Consider the following 26,911-nt stretch of genomic DNA (forward strand, 5'->3'; position numbering starts at 1 on the left):
AATACATTTGATTCATGGGAACTTTGGTGATCGTAAACCTTTGCTGTTCATTCAGCATGTTGAAAAACACCTGAGCTGCACACAGTAGGTGTTTGTAAAGATTTGTAGAACTGAATGAAGGGAGCCTCTAGTTCAGCGGTTCTCAACCTGTGGGTGGAGACCCCTTTGGCGGTTGAACGACCCTTTCACAGGGGTCTCCTTAGACCATCCTGCATATCAGATATTTACATTACGATTCATAACAGTAGCAACATTACAGTTATGAAGTAGCAACGAAGATAATTTTATGGTTGGGTCACAACATGAGGAACTGTATTTAAAGGGCCAGAAGGTTGAGAACCACTGCTCTAGTTAAAGGTTATGGCTGAGTGTTGATTCATATTGTGGGTGAATGGGTTGGCATGCTATAGGGAGGCAGCTGAACCTAGGCTGCAGCCCTGGTGGAGATCCGGGAGGGCAGGAAGGCTCTTTCCAAGTGCTAGATTCATGTTTTAATTGTTATGGATGTGGAAGAGCTGGATTCTGTTCATCCAACCTGTTCTGAATCTCTAGCGTGGTGGAGAGTTAAATGAAACGTTTTTGTATATTGCAGGGTATTGCATGCTATTTCTGTGCTTTCTGGTTAACAGCTTCTGGCTAACTCATAAACAAACAATTCTGTTTCCAGTTTGGTGTTGGAGTGAGGAGTTACGTAACTAGGAAGGAGTGAGAAAGGCAGAGAAAATAATCTGTGCTAGAGAAGCAGCAGAAAGCACCTGCTCCCCATGCCCCCCTATCTGAGGGTCTGTAGCCAGGAGATCCTGCACTGTCATCCCTCACTCAGTCTTATTTCTGACCTGGGGACCCCAAGCTCACACCGTGTCCTCAGTTTGCTGGAAGTGCATCTACATGTATGGGCTTTTTCTGTAGCTGTGTGTAAGAAGGGCCCCCCAGTTCTCCAGATAGAAGGTGCCAGGCGCCAGTACTGCCCAGAGCAGGCTCCCAGTCTGGGAGGAAAGACTGATCCATTCTTTTTGTGTCTGCCTTCCCGGTGGCCTGGCCTATCCACCTTTTCAGTGCCAGTCTCTGCAGGGGTAAGCTAAGTATTCTTCCCTTTCTTTCAAACTGAGTGCCTCCAGTGTTTGCCTAGGTCGTCCTGCTCTTCAATACTTGTTTGCAGCTGAACAATCTGACTGTACAGTAAGGGCATGCAGGACAAGTAGAATTTTCACTCTAGGTCAGTGATGGCGAACCTTTTGAGCTCGGCGTGTCAGCATTTTGAAAAACCCTAACTTAACTCTGGTGCCGTGTCACATATAGAAATTTTTTGATATTTGCAACCATAGTAAAACAAAGATTTATATTTTTATTTATTTTATATATTTAAATGCCATTTAACAAAGAAAAATCAACCAAAAAAATGAGTTCGCCTGTCACCTCTGACACGCGTGTCATAGGTTCGCCATCACTGCTCTAGGTCAGGGGTGGGGATGTCCTGCGAAGGCAACCACAGGTGGGACTTGAAATTCAGTAAATCTAATTTTTAAGTTGATAATTGTGTATGGTCAGTTAATGATGTTATAAATATGACCTTTGGCAGAAAAAAGGTTCCCCACCCTTGCTCTAGGTGAACTTATTCTCAGGCCTGTTTTAGTTGTGGGTGCCAGAAAAATCCAAACCAAATGGGTTAGGCAGATATACACCTGTGAAACATCCCTACAGTGGAATTCTACTCACACTAAAAAGAAACAAACCACTGATATGTGCAACATCATCGATGAATCTCAAATATTGGGCAAAATAAGTCAGACACAAAAGAATACACACTGTGTGATTCCATTAATATGAAGTTCTAGAACAGGCACAAGTATTTGGTGATAGAAATGTTCAATTTTTTTTTTTTTTTACTGGAGTAGTGGTTACACAGATTTATACATTTGTCCAAACTCAATGAACTATGTACTCAAAATATATGTATTTTGTTATATGTAAATTATACCCCTGTTTCAAAAGTGAATGCATTGCCTTCTGTAACTGAGAAGTCTAGAGGAATGGCTTGACCTGGGGCTCAGATGTTGCCATGGAGATTCAGCTTCTCAGCTCTGCTCCCCTGGGTTAGCTTTGTTTCTGGGGAGACAGTCTTGCTGTGGTAAGGGGGCTATAGCGCTGCCCAGTCTCACGTCCTCCTAGGTTCACAGCTGATATGGAAAATGAAGCCTGAAGGGTACTGATTGTCCTATGTCAGCTGCTCACGCGGAACCAATCTCAGGGCTAGGGGCCTTTGATTTTCCAAATGGCCAGGCATGAATCAGATGTTCTTTCCCTTGGAAAGGAGGTGTGGGAGTATGGATTTACCACGTCTGACCGTCCTGGGCCGCGAGGAGGGAGAGTGGGACACAGGTCACTGTGCCTAAAGGACGTGCAGTGATACTGGACAGCCCTCAGCCAGGGAGCATGTGAAGGGTGTCTAGAGATGGACAGGTGAGCTGTCCCAGCATTCCCACACATTCTGCTCAGGCTTCCTCACAGCCCATCTTAGAGTGCCAGGAAAGACACGGGCTCAAGTCCCATGCCCACCCTCACTGCCTCTAATAACCCATGGGCATTTCTGGTGTTTCTAGCAGGCCTAGCATTCTTACTTTTCAGTAAGAAGTAATGTCATTTGGGTCTGATTACTCAGTCAAATCTAATCCTAAACATTCCTATGTCTTATCTAGAAACTTGACCCCGCATCTGTGGGCTGGTTAGGGTGTAGCAATTCCAGGCCAGCTAGAAGTTGGGTAAAGTATAGGAGCAAGAAAAGTTCTTATCTATGAGCTGGAATGGCTGCTTATCTTAGTTAGCTCTGGGAATGTACGTAAAGGAATTAGTCATTAAAGCTTCTGTCAAATGGAACACAGCTTTGATGAACCATGTAATTTTGAGTCAGATTGAACTATCCCTTCATAGTAATTTTAGGAAGTGGAAAGGAAAGAGGCTGGCAATTATTTTAGCCCTTTAATATTAAATCAGCTTAATATTAAAGCTATTTTAATCATATCTGAAAAAAGAATTTGTTTTCTGATTTTTATTTTAAATCAGGGATCATTTAATAATTTATTAATTTTAAGATGATTGCAACTCAGATTCTGAATCTCTAATTTGAAATAGAAGGGCTGCGTAGGGGATAGGTGGGTGGCAACCTGCTGGGAAGTGAGAATAAGAAATCTTTGTAGAAGGAGTAACGTCACTCATTTCTGACTTAATAGTCCAAAGGCCACTGATATGGGGATTCCCTGAGAAGGTTGGGGCTGTAGATAAACCACTCTCCCTCCTTCAAGTGGAGGCCTGGTGTGTGCAGAGCTGCCGTGGCCATGACACGGCTGGAGAAAAAGGGCAGTCTTCTCACCAGTGCTGCCCACCAGTCACTCCCAAGGAGTAACCACAGCTCTATCAGTGGGCAGAACCTCAAGATAAGCTTCGAAAAGGAATGGAGCCTTCACTCAGATCCAGGGCTTCTACTTGCTGGGTGGGAAGAATACCTTAGGTTAAAATGAAACTTATTCAGATCTTAAACTTTTCAGAATGAAACATTTAATCCAGATATCCCAAGAAATAATGGACAAAGAACACAGATAATTCACCAACAAAGGAATTCAAATGATCAATAATATATGAAAAAAAAGTTTACCTTCACTAATAAATGCAAATTGGAAGAAGAGGATACCTGTTTTTGCATATCAACTTGGCAAAGGTTAAAAATAATGTTTTTCAATTCTACAAACAAGTTGAGACAAATAACCCATTTAAAAAAATGGGCAAAAAACCTAAATTGATATTTCTCCAAAGAAGACATACAAATGTCTAAAAGATGTTCAAATCATGAGCCATCAGGGAAATGCAAATCAAAGCCACAGTGAGATAACCACACAATCGTAGGTTGGTTATAATAAAAATGATAAACAGTAACAAGTATTGGTGAGGATATGGATAAATTATAACCCTCCTGTACTGTTGGTGGGAATGTAAAATAGTATAGTCACTTTGGAAAATAGTTTGACATTTCCTCAAATGGTAAACATAGAATTAACCACATGACACAGCAGTTCCACTCCTAGATATATTGCCAAGAGAAAGGAAAGCATCCCACATGGAAAGTTACACACAAATAAGCAACCCTACTCACAACAGCCAAAAAGTGAAAGCACCCCCCAAATGTCCATCAGCTGATGAATGGATAACTAAATGTGGTGCATCCATACAGTGCAGTGTTAGAGACAAAAAGGAATGAAGGACTGACACTGCTAGGTACATGGATGAACCTAGGAAACAGTACACTGACAGAAGCCCACTACAAAGACCACATTTTATATGATTGCATTGATACGAAATGTCCAGAATAAGCAAATATACACAGGCAGAAAGTAGATTAGTGGTTGCCTACAACTAGGGAGAGGGGACAGAGAATAGGGAGTGCTCTTCTTTCCCAGAAGATAATTGGGTTCTAGTGTGTGGGGCCTTTAAAGAGGTGAGACCCCATCACACTGCCCTAGAAATATACGTAAAAAAAACTTGAAGTTTATAAAGCTACCTGTTCACCAATATGCATCAAATACTTATAGCAGATGCTCAGAAACTGTTCAAAGGTTATAGCAGATGCTCAGAAACTGGCAAAGGTTAAAAATAACCTTTCTGAGTGTATCCCCCCCGCCCCCGCTTCCTCTTTCTCTAAAAACAATCAATAAAAATAAATTTTTTAAAAAGGGGACAGTATTATACAATCATTAAAATAATTGTTTTGAGGAACATTTCATAACAAAGGAAATTTTCATGACAGAGTATGAAGTGAGAAAACATGGTAACCTTTATGTGCCCTGTGCAGAAAAGGGTAAACATAGCAGGCCTGAGGCTGCTATCCTTAGGGAGGCCTGCTTGAAAGATTGGCCCCCTCCTGGCGACTGGAAACCTGGCTCTTGGAGGTTGCCTCCTTCCCCAGACTGATAAGCTTGGCTTACTGTGCCTAGACTGATGATAAAAGCCATGTGTCTTAACACCTGCTTTCCTCCTGGGAGCCTGGAACTTTGGTATGTGCTAGGCAGAGGTGCCTTTGTGACCAGCCCCCAATAAAACCCCTGGCTGTTGAATCTCAAATGGGCCAACCTGGACAGAGACATCGCATACAAGTTGCTGGGAGAAGAGTGTGCTCTTGCTACCACTCATGGGAGAGAGAGAGCACAAAGAAGCCTGTAAATGATTCCTCTGTCTTTTCCTCTATGATCCATCTGTGCATCCTCACTAAGCTGCTGTCGTACATCTTAACCATGAATGCAACTACATGCTGAGTCCTTGAGTCCTAGCAAATCTCCAAACCTGGGGGCTGATCTTGGGGACTCCTGACACAGCCACTAATGTGGAAAATAACAACATGTATATAAAATACATGGGGAGAAAAGAAACGAATTTACAGTGGCCGTTTGGAGTATATTATGATAAGTGACTTTTATTTTCTTTATAATTTACAATATTTTACATATTTTCCATTTTGTTACTTTTGTTTTTCAAAAAGTTTAGTTTCAAAATCCTTTTCTGTTCTATTAAATGTTGTCATCAGTTTTAGAGTGGCTGACCTCTGATTGGGGCATCTCCCCTTTTCCCTTAGGGTTGCAACCCCTTTGCACAAACTGGCCGAAGCAAACTGCAGAATCAGAGGGCTGCCTTGAACCAACAGATCCTGAAAGCTGTGCGGATGAGAACGGGAGCAGAAAACCTTCTGAAGTAGGTATCTGCTGGCTCCACAGCCTCAGCCGGGAGCCCAGCCTCCCTGAGGCCTGCCATCGATTCCTAAACTCCTAGGCCTGTCCAGCTTTCTCTCCAATTCTCGGTTTTAGCTTTGGGTTTCCTTCTCATTTCTGGCACCTGGAGCAGGGCCTTTCTCTGCTAGAGCTTGGTTGTGTTGAGGCAAGTATTTTACCGAGCCTGCCATGCGTTTGGGGATAGAGGGACACTGGAGGATGGTCCAGGTGTTGTATTCATGTTTCTTTTCCCTGCTTTCTGTGGGCCTTGTCTACTTTCTCTACGCCTCACACTGGCCTGGTCTCGAATCACTGCTTGGTAATTGTGTGTTGAATATATAAAGGAAAGGAAGGCAAAAAGGAGGGAATGGAGGTATTTCTATTTCCAGTGTCCATCCCTCTAATGCAGCGGTTCTCAACCTCTGGGTCGCGACCCCTTTGGTGGTTGAACGACCCTTTCTCAGGGGTCACCTAAGACCATCCTGCATATCAGATATTTACATTACGATTCATAACAGTAGCAACATTACAGTTATGAAGTAGCAACGAAAATAATTTTATGGTTGGGTCCCAACATGAGGAACTGTATTTAAAGGGCCAGAAGGTTGAGAACCACTGCTCTAATGAGAGGGGCCCAGTACAGCCCAGTACTCCTGGGGCGCTCATTACTATGCTCTGTTGGTAAAATAGTTACTTATCAAGCATATCAAGCATAGAACTCAGTGAAGCCTTACCTGTGTCACAGGCAGCTCCAAGCCCTCCCCACCCCCTTCAGTAGAATGCAAGAACATGTGCCAGCTTCCTCTTCTGAACTTGCTTCAGAGTTCTAGGGGTGACTCTTGTCAGCTGCATGCTGCCTTCTGCACTGGGTAGTTGAGGCAGGCACCATGCCTGCTGGCCTGGGAAGTGAGACAGATGCCTCCTGGAGCCTTAGAAGGAGATGTGGAGTGCTTATAGGAACCTGGAACCTGGAACCTGGAACCTGGAAAGCTGGCAGAGAACCCGGAAACCTGGCAGGATATGGCTTATGGGTGTTTTCAATGGGTTAGCCTTAGGGAGCCCAGACAGCTCAGAGGTTTTGGGAAAAGTAAATACACCAAACTGGGTTTTTATAAAGGAACCACAATGCTCTGGTAGTCACAGATATGCATGATTGGCAGGATCAATTCCTCCAGGTGGGGGCCACTCACCTGAGCACTAATAAACAGGAGGAGGCTTTCTGACCATGAATTTGGGCAAAATTCATTTCTGAATCAGTCTGTATTTGCTCCTTAAGAAAGATCTCTGAGATATTAAATGGGGGAAGGGGTGCATGACAGCATGTCTTGGGTTTATTTTAAAGGATTTGTACAAACGTTTTTGTGTATGCACAGACTATTTCCAAAAGGATGGAAAAGAAGCTGTTACTAGAGTTGGCTCTGGGAGCAAGACCAGTGTTGGGGTGTAGGTGACTCTCCTTTTCATTTTACTTCTGTCAGTGTTTGAATGTTCTTTTATGAAGTACGTGGATTACTTTCATTCATGTTTTATTATGGATTACTGCAAAGGCCCAGGAGAATATTATTTGCAATCCCTGAACCTACTAGGATTCAGGAACAACAATGCTGTGCCTGTCTTGGTTTTGTTACTCAAGGATTAGCCCCAGAACACAAATCTCGAGATGGACAAGTATCTGGGAACCTCTTCTCTAGCTACTTCTGTAACAAGGTGAAAGGGAGATTATTACTGGAGGAGACTGGGAAAATATTGTAACATTTCACCTTTTAAAAGGTCTGACAGTGCCCCCGTCCCCAGAAAAGTCTGGGAATTGTCAGGTCCACAGCACTGTGGACCACATGTGGCCACTACAGCTCGGGAGAGACCCCTGTTTTCAGGAGTGCCTGCTGTGTGCTGGGCTTGCTGTGCTGGGAAGGCTGCAGGCACGGCCCCCGGTATGTTGAGGCTGCAGGTTTTGGTTGACACTTTGACGAGCCAGTTCTGTAGCCGAGGGGACAGGTGGGCAGCCCTGACTCATGGCTTTCCCAGAAGCAGGCTACAGTTGATTTATTTGCTGGTTCATTCACCCACAAATGGATTTGTTGAGCACCTACTAAGTGGCAGTAGTGTTTGAAGAGCCAGGATAAAGCTGCAAGCGACTCAAATGAGACTGCTTTCATGACACTTGGTTTCTTGTGGTGTTTACCCAAGTAAACATCTAATCATGTCAGGAGGTGATGTTTCTAGGATGTTGATGAAAGGGAAATGTGATAGAGGTTGACGAAGGGTGGTCAGGGAGGCCCTCTCTGACCAGGAGACTTGGGGTTTCTCAGGTGGGAACTAGGGCGATTTTGTCTGTCTTGGTCTGTTAATAACAGCAAACAGTCTTTCTCAGGTCCAATGGCTCAAGCTCATTGTCAAGTCGGCAGTTGTAGAGCTGGCAGGGGTGGAGTGTATTGTTAATGATTCTCACAGTGACCTAAAGGTTCAAAGTGCCCCTCCATGGAGAATGTTGTCAGAGGAAACCCTGAAGGTATTTATTAATCTGACTCAACCGGTACCAACGGTTTCCCAAAAACAAAGGGCGTTTAGCCAAGCCCAGCTCTAGCCCCGTGGATTTACCTGGGTTGCTGATTAGGTGGCCCTGCCAGCAAGGGGTACTTTTAGTTATAAATTGGGCCCCGCTGTCATGCCTGTCCGCTTTTCTGTTTTCAGGTTCCCATATTACCCATCACAGCCCCCAAATAAAGGTAGAGCAGTTGGAATATGTTTGAGGGGAGGGCATTTGGAAAAATGTCCCCCAAAATGCAGAAATGCAAGGGTCCCAGTCCTTAGCTGCATTGGTAAAGGCAGGCACCGTGAGGAGTTTATACCCCTTCAAAGTCTTCTCCGATCTGTATCAGCCAGGAGCCCATGAACTTCCTGGAGTTTGATTAGGAAGATATTGGATTTTTTTTTAATGAGATATCAGATATTTTTAATGTTCTTTTTCAGGCTAAGCAAGGACAATATTCTCTCTCTTTTCCCAGTTCCCTCCCCTCCCTTGAGAAAAGCTGGGGTAGAAATGTGATGACATTTCTCTGAAACAGAGTCAGTCTCAGTGAAATTTAAGGCAGGTTGCCATATAGTTTACATTAACTGGTTCCTTGAAGAAGGGTATGTCTTTTAAACTCTTCGGGCTTTATGTTCCCCTCTTGTACTGGTAGCTGTTGGACTGGAGCAGGAGTGGCCCACTCTGAGGCCTACAGGGGCCTCATGGGCATGAAAAAGGGTGAAGGGTTGGGACTGGTGCTGTGGTAGAATTATGGCGAAGTGCAGGGCATATGCTCTTTGGGGGGGGGGGGGGGGGACAGCTGCAATTTGCCCTGTGTGGAGGGCAGGGCCAGGGTTGCCAGGTCTTAAGATTTTTTTCCCCCCAAAGATTCTAAAGATCTGACTTTTTTGTTTTTAATCCTCTAATAGTTGAATTTTTACATATTGGCAACTAGTTCAAGGGGTGGGGGGCAATGAACACCCTAGGAGTCAAGCAAACAAGTCCCACAAATCTCTAGTTTGTGACCTCTGGGCCAGGGTGACCTGGGTGGCTTTGGCTGTAAGGAGAGTGGTTGAGGAAAATGACTGCTCACACTGTCAGTTCTGAGGGGGCTGGTGCGTGTCTGCAGTGGTGTGTGCAAGCTCTCCGTGGCCTTTAGCGCCTGCCCTAATTCTGAGACCTGCCTTCTTACACTGAGAGATGAGCTGGGGGCCCTGTCCTGGCTGCCTGGCTGACCTGCTGCCTTAGCCTGGTGCCTACATGAGAGCACCAGGCAGCACTTGGTGTGGTTTACCTGAACCCCTGGCAGAGCGAGATTTGGGGTCAGATGGATTAAGGCCAAGTTGCTCCAATAAGGCCTCTGAAGCTGGTGCAAGCCTATGGTGCCTTTTCCTGGAAGGACAATTTTACTAAAAGACTTGGGGGATAGGGGGAATGATGCAAAAACAAATGGAGATATATGGGTCAGAATGCAAAATTCACATGCATTTAAAAAATAAATCATGGGGATGTTAAAGAAATTTTGGACTGGGGGCAAGAAGCCATCATCACACAGGGACTCTTATGGTGGAAGAGGCCTCAGAAACTCCAAACTGAGGAAACCAGGTGCAGATGTGGTCAGTGGCCTCAGGAAATAATTGAATGTGGCTTTCCTTCCCCTGTTCACACGTGGTGGTTGATCCCTTAGACCAGTGGTCGGTAAACTCATTAGTCAACAGAGCCAAATATCAACAGTACAACGATTGAAATTTCTTTTGAGAGCCAAATTATTTTTTTTTATATATTTCATTGATTTTTTTACAGAGAAGAAGGGAGAGGGATAGAGAGTCAGAAACATCGATGAGAGAGATCCATCAGCTGCCTCCTGCACACCCCTGACTGGGGACTCGCCCGCAACCAAGATACATGCCCTTGACCGGAATCGAACCTGGGACCCCTCGGTCCGCAGGCCGACGCTCTATCCACTGAGCCAAACCGGTTCGGTGAGAGCCAAATTTTTTAAACTTAAACTATATAAGTAGGTACATTGTATTAACTTAATTAGGGTACTCCTAAGGCTTAGGAAGAGCCGCATGTGGCTCGCAAGCCGCAGTTTGCCGACCACGGCCTTAGACAAAGTAGGTGGCACACCTTCCAATTCTGGACTTTTGTAGTATGTGCATGCTCCTTATGAAAACCCAAGGGAGTGGGCCTTCCCTGGTGGTCTAGGGAGGCCATGGAGACTCTGGGCAGGAAAGGGCTGAGACGCTTGCTGCCTCATTCCTGTTGGCCTCAGACCACAGGGTGTTGGCTGTATCCAGACCACAGGGCCTCAGAGGAGGTGCACACTCAAGGGAAAGCTGAGAAAAGCCATGTTCTAACAAGAAGGCCTGTAAAAGCCATTCTTTTTCATCTGGAAAGGCAGCTCAGGTGCAGGCATCAGTATGGAGGAGACCAAGGCTCTGGTCTTAATTCCTAACTTGAGTCAGCTGATTCCATTCTTGTCTGTTGCCCCAAGCTATTCCCGCAGCCTTGATACAGGAGCTGAACACATGCACCATATTGAATTGGTGTGCCTTATTCAAAAAGCCCCTTTCCACAAGTGAATCAGTGAAAAATCATTACCTGTACTAGAAACAGCTCAAACTCTATAGTTAACTTCTGAATCATTGGTATACCCCAGCGATTTTCAACCAGTGTGCCACAAGAATTTTTAAAACATCCAATACCTCACTATTTAGTCAGGGACACTGACCTCTTTTCCAACTTTCATTTTTTTAAAATATATTTTTATTGATTTCAGAGAGGAAGGGAGAGGGAGAGAGAGATAGAAACATCAATGGTGAGAGAGAATCATTGATTGGCTGTGTCCTGCACACCCCACACTGGGGATCAAGCTTGCAACCCAGGCATGTGCCCTTGACTGGAATCGACCTGGGACCCTTAAATTCGCAGGCCAAAGCTCTATCCACTGAGCCAAACCAGCTAGGGCCTCTTTTCCAACTTTGATTATTAAATAAAAAAATGACAACAGCCAACACAACAATAGCCATACAAGTGTGAATGCCCTGTCTCTAACCATAAATATATAGGTCATATAATAGAGTTGCATCTTATTGGTTATGTCGCATAGTAAGGTTACATCTGATTGGTTAATTCTTGGTTCCCCAAATCCTTATATACAAGTATAGGTACCAGATTTCCTCTTTTATGAATCCTCACTTGAGGATCTTTTTTCATTGATTTTTAGAGAGAGTGGAACAGAGAAAGACAGAAATATTATGTGTGAGAAACACATCAATTGGTTGCCTCCTGCACTCGCCCTGACCAGGGCCCGGGCCGGGGAGGAACCTACAACTGAGGTATGTGCCCTTGACCGGAATCAAACCCAGGACCCTTCAGTCCACAGGCCGACGCTCTATCCATTGAGCCAAACCAGCTAGGGCTAGGCACCAGATTTTTTAAAAAGTCACTTTGGAGCAAAAAGGTAGGTAATTACTTTATTTTTTAATTAATCAAAACTATACCTTTTTTTGTCATATTGGCAAAAAATATATATTTTTTGGTATGCCACAGAATTTTAGTAATTAGTTTATGTGTGCCAAGAGAAGAAGAAAAGGGTTGAAAATTGCTGGTGTACCCAAAGGGGTCAGCATTGTGGAAACCAAACCCTGCCTAGCCACCAACCCTTTTGGAGAGTGACCCACACAAAGAAGTCTATATCCAGAGAGCAGTTCATTGATTTGTTGCAAATCCTAATTCCCAAATTGTTGCCAAGTCGAGAGGGAGGAGATGTGGCAAATATTTAGAGGTGGAAAAATTGATGGCAATTTGGAGGCTCTCCAGGTATTTGGACAGGGTCTTAAGGTCTAAATCAGGGGTCCTCTCCCTCTCCCTTCCTCTCTGAAACCAATAAAAACATATTTTAAAAAAACAAGGAGTGAATGAAGATGTGGGGGCAGTATTTCAACTGTCCTTTTGTTCTTTTATTTTTCTCTTTCATGGATGCCATGTTCTTTGGTAGCTCGTTTAGACCAAGTTAATGGCCTTGCGGCTTCCTCCGTGTGAAAAAGAGTTCACTTTTTTAATAATAAGAATAATATGTCACGGGGCGGGGGGGAGGCATCAATATTTTAGAGATGCTTAGGTGGGGCACAGCCAAAAAAAGGTTGGGAACTACTGTGTAAAAACCCTAAATAGTGGTGTTTGGGGACCTCTGGGTCAGTGAACACGGCAAGGTGCTGGGAGGACGGTATGCCGAGAGAGGATATGGAACCTCCACACCCCTCCTTGGCCTATGGGTCCCTTCCATCTGGTTGTTCCTGAGTTGTACTCTTTAAAATAAACCACAGCAAATCTAAGTAAATTGTTTTCCTGAGTTCTGTGAGTTGTTGTAGTGAATTATCTAACCTGAGGAGGGGGTTGTGGGAACCCCCTCCTCAGATTAGATGCCCTGTACTTGCAACTGGTGCTTGAAGTGGGGCAGTCTTTTGGCACCAAGACCATAATTGTGGTTAGAGCCCTAGCCAGCTTGGCTCAGTGGATAAAGCGTCAGCCTGCGGACTGAAGGGTCCCGGGTTCGATTCCGGCCAAGTGCACATGCTTGGGTTGCGGGCTCAATCCCCAGTGGGGGGCGTGCAGGAGGCAGCCGATCAATGATTCTCTCATCATTGATGTTTCTTTCTATCTCTCTCTCCTTCTCCCTTCCTCTCTGAAACCAATAAAGAAATATATTTAAAAACAACCTATTAGAGTAAAATAGACTATAAGGGCATGAATCACATGTATATCAAAGGATAGTTTTGTGAGAATTTTGTTTTAGGGGTGTGTGTACATGTACTGCGTTGAGATATAAAATGTATTTTTTACTGATGATCATGGCCAAAAAAAATCCCCAAACCAGTGATAGTCACTAAACTGAGCTTCCAACGTCTCATTGCCTGGCTGGGGGAGCCTAGATGTACATGTGTGAACATTTGGGCAGTAAGAGGGCAGGTGCCATCACATCTGCAGCCAGGGTCAGGTGGCTTTTTCTTAGGGGGAGGAGCAAAAATTTGTTGGTTCCTCAAGGAGGAGTTCGGTTAAGAGACGGGGAGAGAGGGGGCATTGAGAAGAAATATAAATACATCATGGACAGAAACTGATGGACCCAGATATGTAGTGAGGTGGAGGAGCCACCCCAGGGGGGAGGGCAGCCCACAGGGAAAGTGTTAGCACTTTGCTCTCTGCTGGTAAGTGAACAGGTGGTGAGCAAAGCAAAGCTGATAGCGGGGCTGGATTTTCATCAATGAGGAGGGGGTGGTGGACAGGTACCTTTTCTCTGGCTGGAGCTCTTGGCTGATGAACTTCAGCTGTCCTCATCCATGAACTGAGCATAAAGTTTAGTACTATACTCGATCTGAGGGATGGCTTGAGGACCTGCCTGGATGGTTCATGGAAATGTGTGCAGCAAGGCCTGGCTCAGTACTTGGTTTTCACTGACACTTGTTTTGCAGTGATTCCTAATCTGTATGAAATGAGGAACCCACCTGTAAGGTCTTCAAGTCTGTGTCAGAACCTCTACTGGAGAACTTGGGTGCAGTTCTTCCCTTCGTATTGCTTACCACTATTCGGTACGGTGGATCTACCACATTTTGTGTATCTGTTTGCCTGTTGATGGATCTCTGGATTGTTCCCACTTTGGGGCTATTATGAATAATGCTACTTAAACATTGACCTACATGTCTTTGTTTGGACATAGGCTTTTTTTTTCTCTCATATAGATTCCTAGGAGCAGAATTACAATATTAGAGAGTAAGTTTATGTTTAACATTTTTAGAAACTACCCAACTGTTTTCCATAGTGGCTGTGCCATTTATATTCATCAGTGTAGGAGGGTTCCAGTTGCTCTACATCCGCAATAACATTATTGTTTGTCTTTTTTATTATAGGTAATCTAGGGGTGTGTATTGGTATCTCATTATTCTTTCAATATGCATTTCTTTATTGACTAACGATATTTAGTATCATTTCATGCTTATTAGCCATTCATACATCGTCTTTAGTAAAATGTCTATTCATATCTTTTCCCCATAAAAAATTGAATTGTCTTTTTATTATTTAATGAACAGAACTCTATACATTTTGGATGCAAATTCTTTATCAGATACATAATTTGCAGATATTTTCTTCTAGTCTGTGGCTTTTCTTTGTTTCTTTTTTTGTTTCTTTTTATGGTGTCTTCTGAATCACAGAAGTTTACAAATTCAACAGAGTCCAATTTATCAATTTCCTTTTTATGGATTATGCTTTCGGTTTGTAGTTAAGAATACTTTGCCCAGCCCAAGGTCATGAAGATTTTTCTCCTGTGTTTTTTTAATTTTATTTTTATTTTTATTGATTTCAGAGAGGAATGAAGAAGGAAAGAGAGAGGTAGAAACACCGATGATGAGAGAGAATCATTGATCGGCTATCTCCTGAATGCCACTGGGGACCAAGCCCACAACCTGGGCATGTGCCCTTGACTGGAATTGAACCCAGGACCCTTCAATCCATAGGCCAATGCTCTATCCACTGAGCCAAACCAGCCAGGGCTCTCCTGTGTTTTCTTCTGGAAGTTTTAGAGCTTGAACTCTTGTATTGTGGTTTCTGATCCGTTTTTGACTTAATATTTGAGTGTGATAAGAGACTTAGATCAACAGTAAAGATTTAAAAATTAAAAAAATAAAAAGAGACTTAGGTTGTGGAGAAGAGCTAAAATAGCAGGCCTGAGATGGCTATCCTTAGAAAGGCCTGCTTGCAAAGTTGGCCTTTGCCTGGTGTCTGGAAACATAGATTTCAGGAGAGTTCCCATTATTCTCAGAATTAATTAGAGGGGCTCATTGTGCCTAAGTTTGTACAAATAATGTAATTTATGCTGAACACCTGCTTTCTTTCTGGAAGTCTGGAATGTTAGAACACGCTAGGCAGAGATGCCTGCCTGACTAGCCCCTAGAAACCCTGGACACTATGTCTCTAATCAGCTTCCTTGGTAGATAGTGTTTCACATGTATTGTCATAACTTCCTGCTAGACAAATTAAGCCATTCTGCTGTGTGACTCCCTGGGAAGGAGTCTCAGCCACCTGTGCCTGATTTCCTCCAGACCTCACCTCATGCACCTTTTGTTGATTTTGCTGTGTGTCCTTTGCTATAATAAATCAGCCATGAGTGGTGGGAATGCAGACTGGTGCAGCCATTATGGAAAACAGTATGGAGTTTCCTAAAAAAATTAAATAATGGAACTGCCATTTGACTAGCCATCCCACTTCTAGGTATATATCCTAAGAAACCCAAAACACCAATCAGAAAGAATGTAGCCCAGCCAGCGTGGCTCAGTGGTTGAGTGTAGACCTATGAACCAGGAGGTCACCATTGAATTCCTGATCAGGGCACATACCTAAATTGTGGGCTCGATCTCTAGTGTGGGGCAGCCAATCAGTGATCCTCTCTCATCATTGATGTTTCTATTTCTCTCTCCTTCTCCCTTCCTCTTTAAAATCAATTTTAAAAATATATTGGAGAAAAAAAGAAAGAATGTATGCACCCCTATGTTCATAGCAGCACAATTTATAATAGCTAAGATCTGGAAACAGTAGATGAGTGGATAAAAAAAGTTGTGGTACCATGGAATACTATGCAGCAGTAAAAAAGGAGGAGAATCTCTTACCCTTTGAAACAGCATGAGGGACCTGGAGAGTATCATGCTAAGTGAAATAAGTCAGTCAGAGAAAGGCAAGTATCACATGATCTAATTCATATGTGGAATTTAAGTAACAAAATAAACTGATGAATGGAGTGGATACAGAGACATGGAAGCATGAACAGAGTGCAGAATCTCAGAGGGAAGGCGGGGGAGGGTGGGTGGGTGGGAGGTAATCAACAATGACCTTGTATGCATATATGCATGGCCATGGACACAGACAATGAGGTGGTGAGGGTGGGGAAGCAGGGACAGGCTGGAGGAGGTCGGGGTGGAGAAGGACATATGTAATACTATTATTATAATAATATTATTATTATAATTATTCAACAATAAGTAATTATTTTAAAAAGTAATGAATTATTTAAAAAAATTAAAATAAGGAATAGACCAAATAAAATAAAACAATTATAATAAAAGAATAAAAATTTTAAAAAATCAGAGCCGTGAGTACAATTATATTCTGAGTCCTGTGAATCCTCCTGATGAGTCACTGATCCTGGGGATAGTCTTGGGGACATTGACATATCCAGGGATGTGCAATTGCTTCAGGACCAATTGTCAGAAAGACTGTCTTTTCCCCTTGGAATTGTCTTGTCACCTTTATCAAAGTCAATTGACCACAAATGTAAGGATTTATTTCTGGATTCTATTCAGGTCCATTATGCCAATATTACATTGTCTTGATTATGTGGATTTATAATAAGTTTTAAAATTAGATAGCATAAGTTCTCCAACTTTGTTCTTTTTCAGAATTATTTGATTATTCTAGGTCCTTTGCATTTCCATATAATTTTTAGGGTCAGCATGTCAACATTTACCAAAAAGCTTACTGGTTTGTTATTGCAATTTTATCATATCAATAGAAAATGTCAATGGAGAATGAATATCTTAACAATGGTGAGTCTTCCAATTTATAAACATGACATTTAATGTCTCAACAATGTTTTGAAGTTTTCAGTGTATGAGTATTGTGCTTCTTTTCTAAAATTTATTCCTAAGTATTCTTTTTGATGCTAATTTGAATGAAATTGTTTTCTTTTTTTTTTTTTTTTAAATATATTTTATTGATTTTTTACAGAGAGGAAGGGAGAGAGATAGAGAGCCAGAAACATCGATGAGAGAGAAACACCGATCAGCTGCCTCCTGCACATCTCCCACCGGGGATGTGCCCGCAACCCAGGTACATGCCCTTGACCGGAATCGAACCCGGGACCTTTCAGTCCGCAGGCCGACGCTCTATCCACTGAGCCAAACCGGTCTCGGCGAAATTGTTTTCTTAATACAGTGGGGCCTTGACTTATGAGTGTCCTGACTGATGAGTTTTTTGAGATACCAGGTGTCTTGGCTGATTTTTTGCATTGAGTTGACAGAGTAATTTGAGTTAACGAGCTCGGTCTTGGAATGAATTAAACTCCTAAGTCAAGGCCCCACTGTATTTGAATATTTGTATTGCTAGTATATAGCTATAAAATGATTTTTGTATACTTTGCTAAATTTATTAGTTCTAGTATTTGTTTCATGTCAAGATTATGTCATCTGTGAATAAAGACAGTTTTACTCTTTCTTTCCCATCCAGGTACCTTTAATTTATTTACCTTATTGGCACTGGCTTGAACTTCCAGTACAATGTTGGTTAGCAGAGGCAGAAGTGGACATCTTTGCCTCATTTCTGATCATAATAAGAGGGAAAGCATGAAGTATGATGATAGCTGTGGGTTTTCATAGATGCCCTTTATCAAGTTTTGTAAATTCTCTTTTATTCCTAGTTTGCTTAAAATTTTTATCACAGAGCCAAACCACTTGGCATACCTGTTACCAACTACAGGCATACCTTGTTGTATTGCTCTTCACTTAATTGCACTTCACAGATGTTGCATTTTTTACAAATTGAAGGCAAGACCCTCCACCATCAAAAAGATCATGACTCCAAAAAAAAAAAAAATCACGACTCCCTTTATAATGGTGGTCTAGAACTGACTCAGCAATATCATGCCTGTACTTTCTAAAAAATGTTTTTAATTTATTGATTGATTTTTAGAGAGAGAAATAGACATCAATTTGTTGTTCCACTTATGCATTCATTGGTTGATTCTTTTTTGTTTTGTTTTTTTAATTTTTATTGATTTCAGAGAGGAAGGAAGAGGGAGAGAGAGATAGAAACATCAATGATGAGAGAGAACCATCGATCGGCTGCCTCCTGCACACCCCCACCAAGGATTGAGCCCGCAACTCAGGCATGTGCCCTTGACCGGAATCGAACCCACTACTCTTCAGTCTGCAGGCCGACACTCAATCCACTGAGCCAAACTGGCTAGGGCCATTAGTTGATTCTTTTTTTTTTTTTTAAATATATTTTATTGATTTTTTACAGAGAGGAAGGGAGAGAGATAGATAGTTAGAAACATCAATGAGAGAGAAACATCGACCAGCTGCCTCCTGCACATCTCCCACTGGGGATGTGCCCACAACCCAGGTACATGCCCTTGACCGGAATCGAACCTGGGACCCTTCAGTCCGCAGGCCGACGCTCTATCCACTGAGCCAAACCGGTTTCGGCCATTAGTTGATTCTTGTGTGTGCTCTGACCAGGGATAAAACCTGCAACCTTGTGTATTGTGACAATGCTATAACCAACTGACCCCCGTACTCTTCTTTTGCATTTATTAAAGTGACCATGTGTTTTTTGGTCCTTTGTTCTATTAATATAGTATGTTACGTTAATTGATTTTCAGGTGTTAAGCCAACCTTGCAGTTGGGGGTGAATTCTTCTTAGTCATGGTGTGTAATCCTTTATATATGTAGCTAGGTTCAAGTTGCTAATATTTTATTGAGGATTTTTGCATATTTAGTTATGAAGGCTATTGGTCTGTCATATTGCTTTCTTGTGCTGTCTTGCTCTGGTTTTGGATCAGGATAATATTAGCCTCGTAGAATGAGCTGGGAAGTGTTACCTCCTCTATTTTCTCACCCATTTTCTTTTGAGGGGATAATTTATGGTCCTTTATGGGTGGCTGTGAACAGTTCTCTGTTCTCTTCTCAAGGCTGATTCTTTGCAGAGATGTCTTAGGATTTATGCATGGCAGCTCAGTGTCATTGGCTATGTCCAGGGCCATTTGCTGGTAGATGTGGCTCAAAAAGGGGCAGGTGCCTGGCATTCCTGAGACACCTTATCTGATCACATCTGCAGGTGGTATCTCAGAGCTCCCCTGCAAGGATTGGGGTGTCTAGCAGCTGAGATATCTGGCTGAGGGCGCTTCTCTCCCCCTCTTTTTTAACAGAGCAGCCACGAACCACAAGGTACGCGAGCAGGTGCGCCTGGAACTGAGCTTTGTGAACTCAGACCTGCAGATGCTCAAGGAAGAGCTGGAGGGGCTCAACATCTCAGTGGGAGTCTATCAGAGCACAGAGTAAGTGTGGATAACGCTTCTTCCAGGTACTTTCTGAGCCTCAGATCATGCCACACCACGAATGGTGCAGGGATAGTCCTGGGGGTGAGGCAATCCCCTTTGGGAAGCAAGGAAATGATTAGATTTGGGGTTGAGCCAGATACCAGGGATGAACTTCTGGAGTTTGTTGGGAACATTTGGAGAATTGGACAAAGGCATTTATTTGTCCTGGGACCCTTTGGAACATGGTTTTATGGGAGAACTGCATGGCTGGATCCAGGCAAGGACATGGCCTCTCACATGAACTGGGTGGCTCAGCCATAAAAATGCCCTGAAAGTGCTTTTGTGGTTAGCTGTGAGAGCCGAACTGCCAGGTGGGGCCCTGGTTGCCCTGTCTTCTTCCCTTGAGGCTCAGGCCTCACCACCAGCACAAGGCCTGGATCACTTTGTTGATGAATGCAAACATGTCTAAACTGCCTTTTATATCAAAGATTAGGGGACTCATGGGAGTTCTCTGAGGAGAAGCAACTGAGACTTCAGAAATGTGCTCCGTTAAATATTTGAGGAACGGATGTTCTAACTCAGAAGTGTCCCATAGGTAGTGTTTGTGTGAGGCGAGGTATTAAGGTGTGGCTTTCAGAAAGCTCAGGGAGTCTCTCACCCCAAGGTGGGAACTGTCCATCTTTAAGGAGAAATAACTCTGAGAAGCTCCAAAGAAGAGTTTGCCTCCTTTTCTGCGTGGGGAAGTGAAACTTCTTAAAAGGGAGGAGAGCCCGAGGGGAAACTCAGTCAGAAAATCGATCCCTGGATTAACAGAAGGATGACATTTGAAAACCTTGAGTCATCTTTGGAATGTGCTTTTCCTGATTGTCCCCAGTCCTCTGCACGCCACAGGTGTGTTTTTCAGAGCCAGAGGGAGAGCGTTAGCCCGTGAGACCTGTGAAACCTCTGTTCTCCCCTTTGTGACGTCCGTGGGCCCTGGCTCACTCAACTCTGGGCTCACAGTGTGGTTTTGGTCACCTAATCAGAACCAGTGCAGTGTTTCTCCCAGCTACACTCTGGTATTAAATTCCAGTGTTTTGCCCAAAAGGTCAAAGTTCCTCGAGGAGGCAAGGCAGGGCCAAACTTTGGTGATAAATGGAGGATGCTTCCTATTCCCACTTGTACTGAAGCTCAGGGATGTCCATTGTAAAGACATGCAATAAGGCTTCAGTGTGATCACAGTGTGGCTCTAAAGTGCCAGTTGTCCCCTGGGCCATTGGGAAGAGGAGATAGAGATGTGCACATTCATAATGCCCCCTTGCATTTGAATCCCCCTCTTCCTGTTTTCAAAGCAAATTGCCTCTTTCTTAGTTGATCTTTAAACACTTCTGTGAGGTAGGCAAGGAAGAAACAATCTCATTGTGCAGATGAGAAACACAGGGAGGTCAGAGGTTAGCCTGAGAGTGGGGCTGGGGTGCCCTGGCCAGGGGGGTCTCCTGGACAGGCACAGAAAGAGCAGACCTTGCCTCCAGCCCTATGTGGGTTGAGGACAGGCGGGTGCTGAGGACAGAGGGGAGGGGCATGGCCCATCCCCATCTCCTTCCAGCAGGGTCCGGCTTTCCCTGCGGGCTTTGGGGAAGCCACAGGCCTCTTGCCTGCTTTGAGCACAGCCCCTTGTTTTCCTTCCAGCACAGAGACAGTTTCAGCTTACAGCTGCATTGTCCATTCACCCTGCTTAGCATTCCTGGCCTTCTCCCCTGGCCGGGCTGAGCAGCCTCAGGAGGTCTCCTGTTACAGGTCAGGGAGCTAAATCCCTGTTTGCAGAACACAGCCTGAGCCAGGTTCACTTCCTGTTGGCCCTGCCCCTAAGAACTAGGCTCAGGGTGCACTCCCAGGGTAACCTATGGGGTAACCAAGTAGTCAGTTGCTGGGGGAGGATGTGGAGGGGAAGTAGCTAGCCAGGGCCTGACCCTAGGAGCACTTAGTTGTCCGATGGGGCATCTGCCCTCAAGGCCTTCCTCATGCAGGTGATGAGACACCTAGAGAGATATACCCCAAGGAGGAGGCAACTGAGAGCCCAGGGATGAGGGCTGCAGGCGAGGTGGGACCCAGGCGCAGGTCCTGGCACATGGTAGGTTCTCAGCAAAGTTACTGGAGGAAGGGCTGAGATTGGAGGGATAAACTGATTGAGATGGTGGTAGGCCCTTGTGTGTTAGGCTGGGACCAGGACAGGGATGTGTCCAGAGTCGTCTTTATGGAAAATGAACTGGTGTTTGGGGTTGATGTGAGGAGGGGGTGGTGGGGACCTGAGCTGGGCTACTGGGGAGGCTGTAGGTACAGAGTGGCCAGTATAGGGATGTTCATAAACCAAGGTGCTGTGCTTCTTCTAGGGAGACGTTTACAATCCCGCTGATTCCACTTGGCCTGAAGGAAACCAAGGATGTTGACTTTTCAGTTGTTCTCAAGGTAAATCTCAAAGCAATGGGAGCTGGAATCACTGTTTTCTTAAACACCTGTGTCACTGAGCTGGATTGGATGCTGGTGTGTCACCGGCCCTGCCTGCTGGGTTCAGGTGGGAAGTGGGAGAAGTACTCTGATTGGAGTCTCTGATATAAAAATGTAGTATTTCCAGCAAGTGGCCTTAGGCTCAATGGGCCAAGCGTCCATTGGTTTCTGCAGGGTGAGCCCGAGCCCTGTTGCTGCACAGAGAACTTAGTGCAGTCTTCTGGTATTCTTTAGTCACTCTGAGGCCAAGTCAAAGAGTGTCCGTGGTGCCTTGTATGCATATATGCATAACCCATGGACACAGACAATAGGGTGCTGAAGACCTGGGGCAAGGGGCAAGGGCGCGCTAGAAGAGGTCAAGGGGGAAATTGGGGGACATATGTAATACTTTCAACAATAAAGATTTATTTTTTTTTAAAAAGAGGGTCTGTGGTGGACATGCTTTGGAATTAAAAAATTGTATCCTATTTTAGTATTTTTTTTCTTAAATTTTGTAACTGATATAGGCCATATTTTTGGAAAAATAGCTACATATTTTCCCTAAACATTTTATTGTGAAAATTTCCAAACTTACAGGAAAGATGAAAGAATTTTACAGTGGACTCCTGTATATTCACTACCTAGATTCTATCATGAACATTTTATTATAGTTACTTTCTCACAGATTTACCCATCTCTGCATCCTTGTGTCTGTATACCAACTCATTTTTTAAAATATATTTTTGATTTCAGAGAGGAAGGGAGAGGGAGAGAGAAATAGGAACATCAATGATGAGAAAGAATCACTGATTGGCCACCTCCTGCATGCCCCACACTGGGGACCAAGCCTGCAACCTGCTTATATGCCCCGATCCGAATTGAACCGTGACCTCCTGGTTCATAGATTGACGCTCAACCACTGAGCCACACTAACCAGGCTCATCTTATTGTTTGATACATTTCAAAGTAAATCAAAGATGCTGGTTTTCACTATCCTTAAATACGTGAATAACTAGAGTTTATGGTTGTTGTTTTTCCCCCATCCAATTTCTGGGGATCTGGTCTCCTCCCCCTCACCCCTCTTTTTCTTTCTTTTTTAAAAAAATAATTGCTTTATTGAGATATAAATTATATACCATACAATTCGCCTCTTACAATTGAACAGGATGTGACTTCCTTTTGACTGTGTGTGTCTCTGGCAGGCAGATGATACCTGTAGGCCCACCTGTGCCTGTCACCGAGCTGGATGCCCTGCCTGCTGGGTTCAGGTGGGAAGTGAGAAAAGTGCCCTGATTGGAGGCAGCAGGAAATGCCTCGCCTGCAGGCTGGGGCCAGGAGAGCCTCCTGAAACCTGGAATGCCCTCCTGTTTCTCCTCTCCCAGCTCCATTAGTCTGAGTTTTAACAAATCCCCTCAGACTTCAATTAGGAGGAGAAAGTGGAGATGGGGTGGAAGGTAGTGCCCGTCTCTGAGCTTTCCAGCACAGGCCTGGTATATAGGAATTAATCCCAGCATCATGAAAAAGTGCTTCAAAGAATTAAGTTTCTTTTCATAGTAATCCTCGTGACTCATTCTGGACTAATTTTAGTTTAGGAAAGAATAAAGTATCATATGGTATTTGGGGCACTATAGCATTTGTCCTTTTAAAAGCAATCAGTTCCCCGTCTCCCAATCGAACTCCTGAGGGGACACTTTGCATATTAGCCTTTTACATAGATAGATGTGACTTTAGTTTGGACTTTGATTTATGAAATATAATTAAAGACTAGTTGTTTTACCATATAAAAAAATAATAAAAGCAATCGGTTAATGCTTTGAAAGCTTCTGCACTTGACTTCCCTTCTGGAGCAGAGACTATGACTCACTTGACTTAAGCCCCTTCACCCAGGGCCTTTTTGCCTGAAACCTTGTTTAATCCTGGTGCAGGTCCCTGGGAATGTGGGGTTCATTTTGGGTTTGAGAAGGACATTGGTGGTCTTGTAGGGCCCAGGATCACCAGAGATTGGATTATCTGGTAGAAAACAATCTAGGAAACAGTTTTATGCCAGCCTTTCACTGGCTACTTGAACTTTTAGATGTGACACTGTCACAGGCCTGACATTCAGACCCTCTGTCTGTGGAAATGTCTTCAGTTGCTTTTGTAGGATAATTTTCTTAAGATTTAATTCGTTACTTGGTGCTAGAGCTGCAAGAGTGTAGGCATTTTAAAGGGAGAGTCTTGGAGAAACTTGGGAATTTTATGGGCATCTGTAAGGATTCAAACATGTCACGTGCTGAATTCCACATTAAAGCCAGTGAAAAAAGTCACGTGCTGTGGCCAGCTACTATTCAGCTGAGGCTCCCAACCATGTCATTTTAGCCTAAAAGGGACTGTACAAATGTCAGTTAGACAAAAATGAGAACGTCTGGGGACATTCTGTTTTCTCCCTTCCACATTTGTACTTCAGAGTAACAGGCAGGTGCTACAGAAATAGTTTGCCTGACTTCATTAGGGCAATTCAGATTGTCTTTAAATCTGTCATATGTGTCTGTGTGACGTTTAAAGGTTAGTAAAGCCTCACAATGTGATTTGGTTTAATTTTAAATAAATAGGCTTTAAAATGTTCTCATTAAAAAGCACCATCATGTCTGACCAGTGTGGCTCGCTTGACCTATGGTTGAGTGTTAACCTATGAACCAGGAGCTCTTGGTTCCATTCCCGGTCAGGGCACATGCCCGGATTTCAGGCAGATCCCCATTAGGGGGCATGCAGGACACAGCCAGTCAATGATTCTCTCTCATCATTGATGTTTCTATCTCTCTCTTCCTCTCTGAAATCAATAAAAATAATTTTTTATATAGCACCATCAAACTACATTTTCTTACCTGACAATTGAAGTTGTTGTTTTTGCTTTTAAATAGAGCTTTATTTATTTTTCTAATTAAAAACACTATTCCAAAACTTTCAGAAAATACCAAGACATGTGGAGATCCCTCAAAACCCACTACCTCTCCCCAGTAACTTGCTCAGCATTTAATCTTTGGACACCTGGGCTCTTCCTCTGATCAGGGGCCTCCCTCCCGAGGACGTGTGACTCCTCCCTTCTGTGAGGGTTTAGTGTGGTGTCTCCTTGTCCTAAACAGGGTAGCTATTAATTTCCTTCTTTAGGCAGCTTCCATCAGCAGTTCTCTGTTAGCTTCTTTGCACACTTCGCTGAATATTCCCATTGGATAAATTTCTGGATGTGAATCTGGTAGGTCAAAGATACATATTCTATTATGTGACTTCCCACCAGAAATGGTCCTGCCTACATTCCTTACAGTGTGGGACTGCTTGTCTTCCTATACCTTTGGCTACCCTCGGTATCATTCATCATTCTGATTTTTTAAAAACTATCTTTTTGATTTTTGTGAAATCAAGGCAAAAGTGATACCTTATTATAGTTTGCAATTCTTTGATCAGAAATAGAGTTGAATACATTTTTGTGTATGTTTATGTGCCCCTTGCATTTCTCTTTTTCAAAATGACTGTTATTGTCCTTTGCTTGCCATAGTGTTGCTCTTATTACATAAAACAGTTTTGTTTTTAACATGTGCAAGATAGTAACTCTTGGTGTTATATATTGCTAATATTTCTCTCAGTACATTCTTTCCTTTAACTTTTGTTATATAAGCAATAACCAGTTTAAAAAAACACTATTTTTTTTCATACAGGTTTTATATTGTTAAAGTTATCAGTTCTTCTCTTTACAATCTGCCTTGCTGACATCTCTAGAAAGGCATTCTCTCTATGCCAAGGTGTCATAAATATTTTGCTATTGTTTCTCTTACTGCTTTGTTTAAAATTTTTAACATCAAATCTTTAATCTGTCTGGAATTTGTTTTGGTGAAAATGTGTGGTTGTGCCAAGACCGGTTTGGCTCAGTGGATAGAGCGTCAGCCTGCGGACTGAGAGGTCCCAGGTTTGATTCCGGTCAAGGGCATGTACCTTGGTTGCGGGCACATCCCCAGTGGGACGTGTGCAGGAGGCAGCTGGTCGATGTTTCTCTCTCATCGATGTTTCTGACTCTCTATCTCTCTCCCTTCCTCTCTGTAAAAAAATCAATAAAAATATTTAAAAAAAAAAAAAAAAGAAAAGAAAATGTGTGGTTGTAAGGCTTTAACTTTTTATTTTCACCAAACAGGCAGCCAGTTTCCCATGCACTATGTATAAAGACTCCATCTGTGGTGCTGGGTGATGTCTGTTTTCCTCCTTCCCTCCACCCCCCACTACTCTACCCTCTTCCATCCTGCTCTGTGCCAGGGAGACAGCGACTAGCTCCTACTCTGTGGTTTTTTTATTGGGTGTGGCCAAGGGGGAGGGGCACCAGCAGGAGATGAGAGGATGGGAAGAGAGGGAAGTTGGCATTTATTCCCAGCTCCCTCAACTGACTTCCTTTGTTGTTGTTATTGTTGTTAATCCTCACCCAAGGATATTTTTTCCATTGACTTTTAGAGAGAGTGGAAGGGAGAAAGGGAGGGGGAGGAAAAGAGAGAGTGTGAGAGAAACTTAGATGTGAGAGAGACACATCAGTTGATTGCCTCTTGAACACACCCTGACCCTGGGAATCGAATCTGCAACCCAGGTACGTGTCCTTGACTGGGAGGGTCGAACCTGTGACCCTTTGGTGCGTGGGCCAACGCTCTGATCACCGACCCTCGCCGTCCAGGGCTCAACTGGCTTCCGTTTGCATTCCCATAGGGAAGGTCATGGTGGCCATTCAGAACCCACCTTAGGTAGCCACCTCTCCGGGTTTCCAAAGCTCCTTCTCCCCCTTGGCCCTTTAGCTCTGGGGTTCTAATGGCCCTGGAGCTCCCACACCATCCATACCACTGTAACAGCTCTTTCCTTAAACTCACAGCCATCACACCATTTGTGTGTGCCACCTCCTTCCTCCCTGAATCTGTTGGATGCTTCAGCCTTTCCCACTTCCTGCAATTCTTGCTTTAGTTATATACCTGATTCTCGAATTCGCTTCAGCCTGTTTCAGATCCATATCTGGTTTCATTGATCATTTCTCACTGTTTAACCCCTGTGTGTTTCAACACTTTGTAAAGAGAGCCAGCCTCCGTTATTACTATA

The 26,911-nt window shown here is 43.7% G+C and overlaps 1 protein-coding gene across 2 annotated transcripts in view; it reads left to right on the top strand.

Annotated features, from left to right (window-relative positions):
* Window positions 1-26,911, top strand: part of RHPN2 (rhophilin Rho GTPase binding protein 2) — a 54,554-nt gene that overhangs the window by 6,428 nt on the left and 21,215 nt on the right. The window contains exons 2-4 of one of the 2 annotated variants that reach the window (XM_070398180.1): window positions 5,618-5,733; window positions 19,238-19,366; window positions 21,718-21,793. In XM_070398180.1, coding sequence (XP_070254281.1) covers window positions 5,618-5,733; window positions 19,238-19,366; window positions 21,718-21,793 — 321 coding nt within the window. The remainder of the gene's footprint in view (window positions 1-5,617; window positions 5,734-19,237; window positions 19,367-21,717; window positions 21,794-26,911) is intronic. The other variant, XM_070398181.1, reaches the window with a different exon arrangement.

Source organism: Myotis yumanensis, unplaced genomic scaffold (assembly GCF_028538775.1).
Source record: "Myotis yumanensis isolate MYYU_CA2020_CCGP unplaced genomic scaffold, mMyoYum1.0.hap1 SCAF_18, whole genome shotgun sequence".
In the NCBI taxonomy this organism is placed as follows: Eukaryota; Metazoa; Chordata; class Mammalia; order Chiroptera; family Vespertilionidae; genus Myotis; species Myotis yumanensis.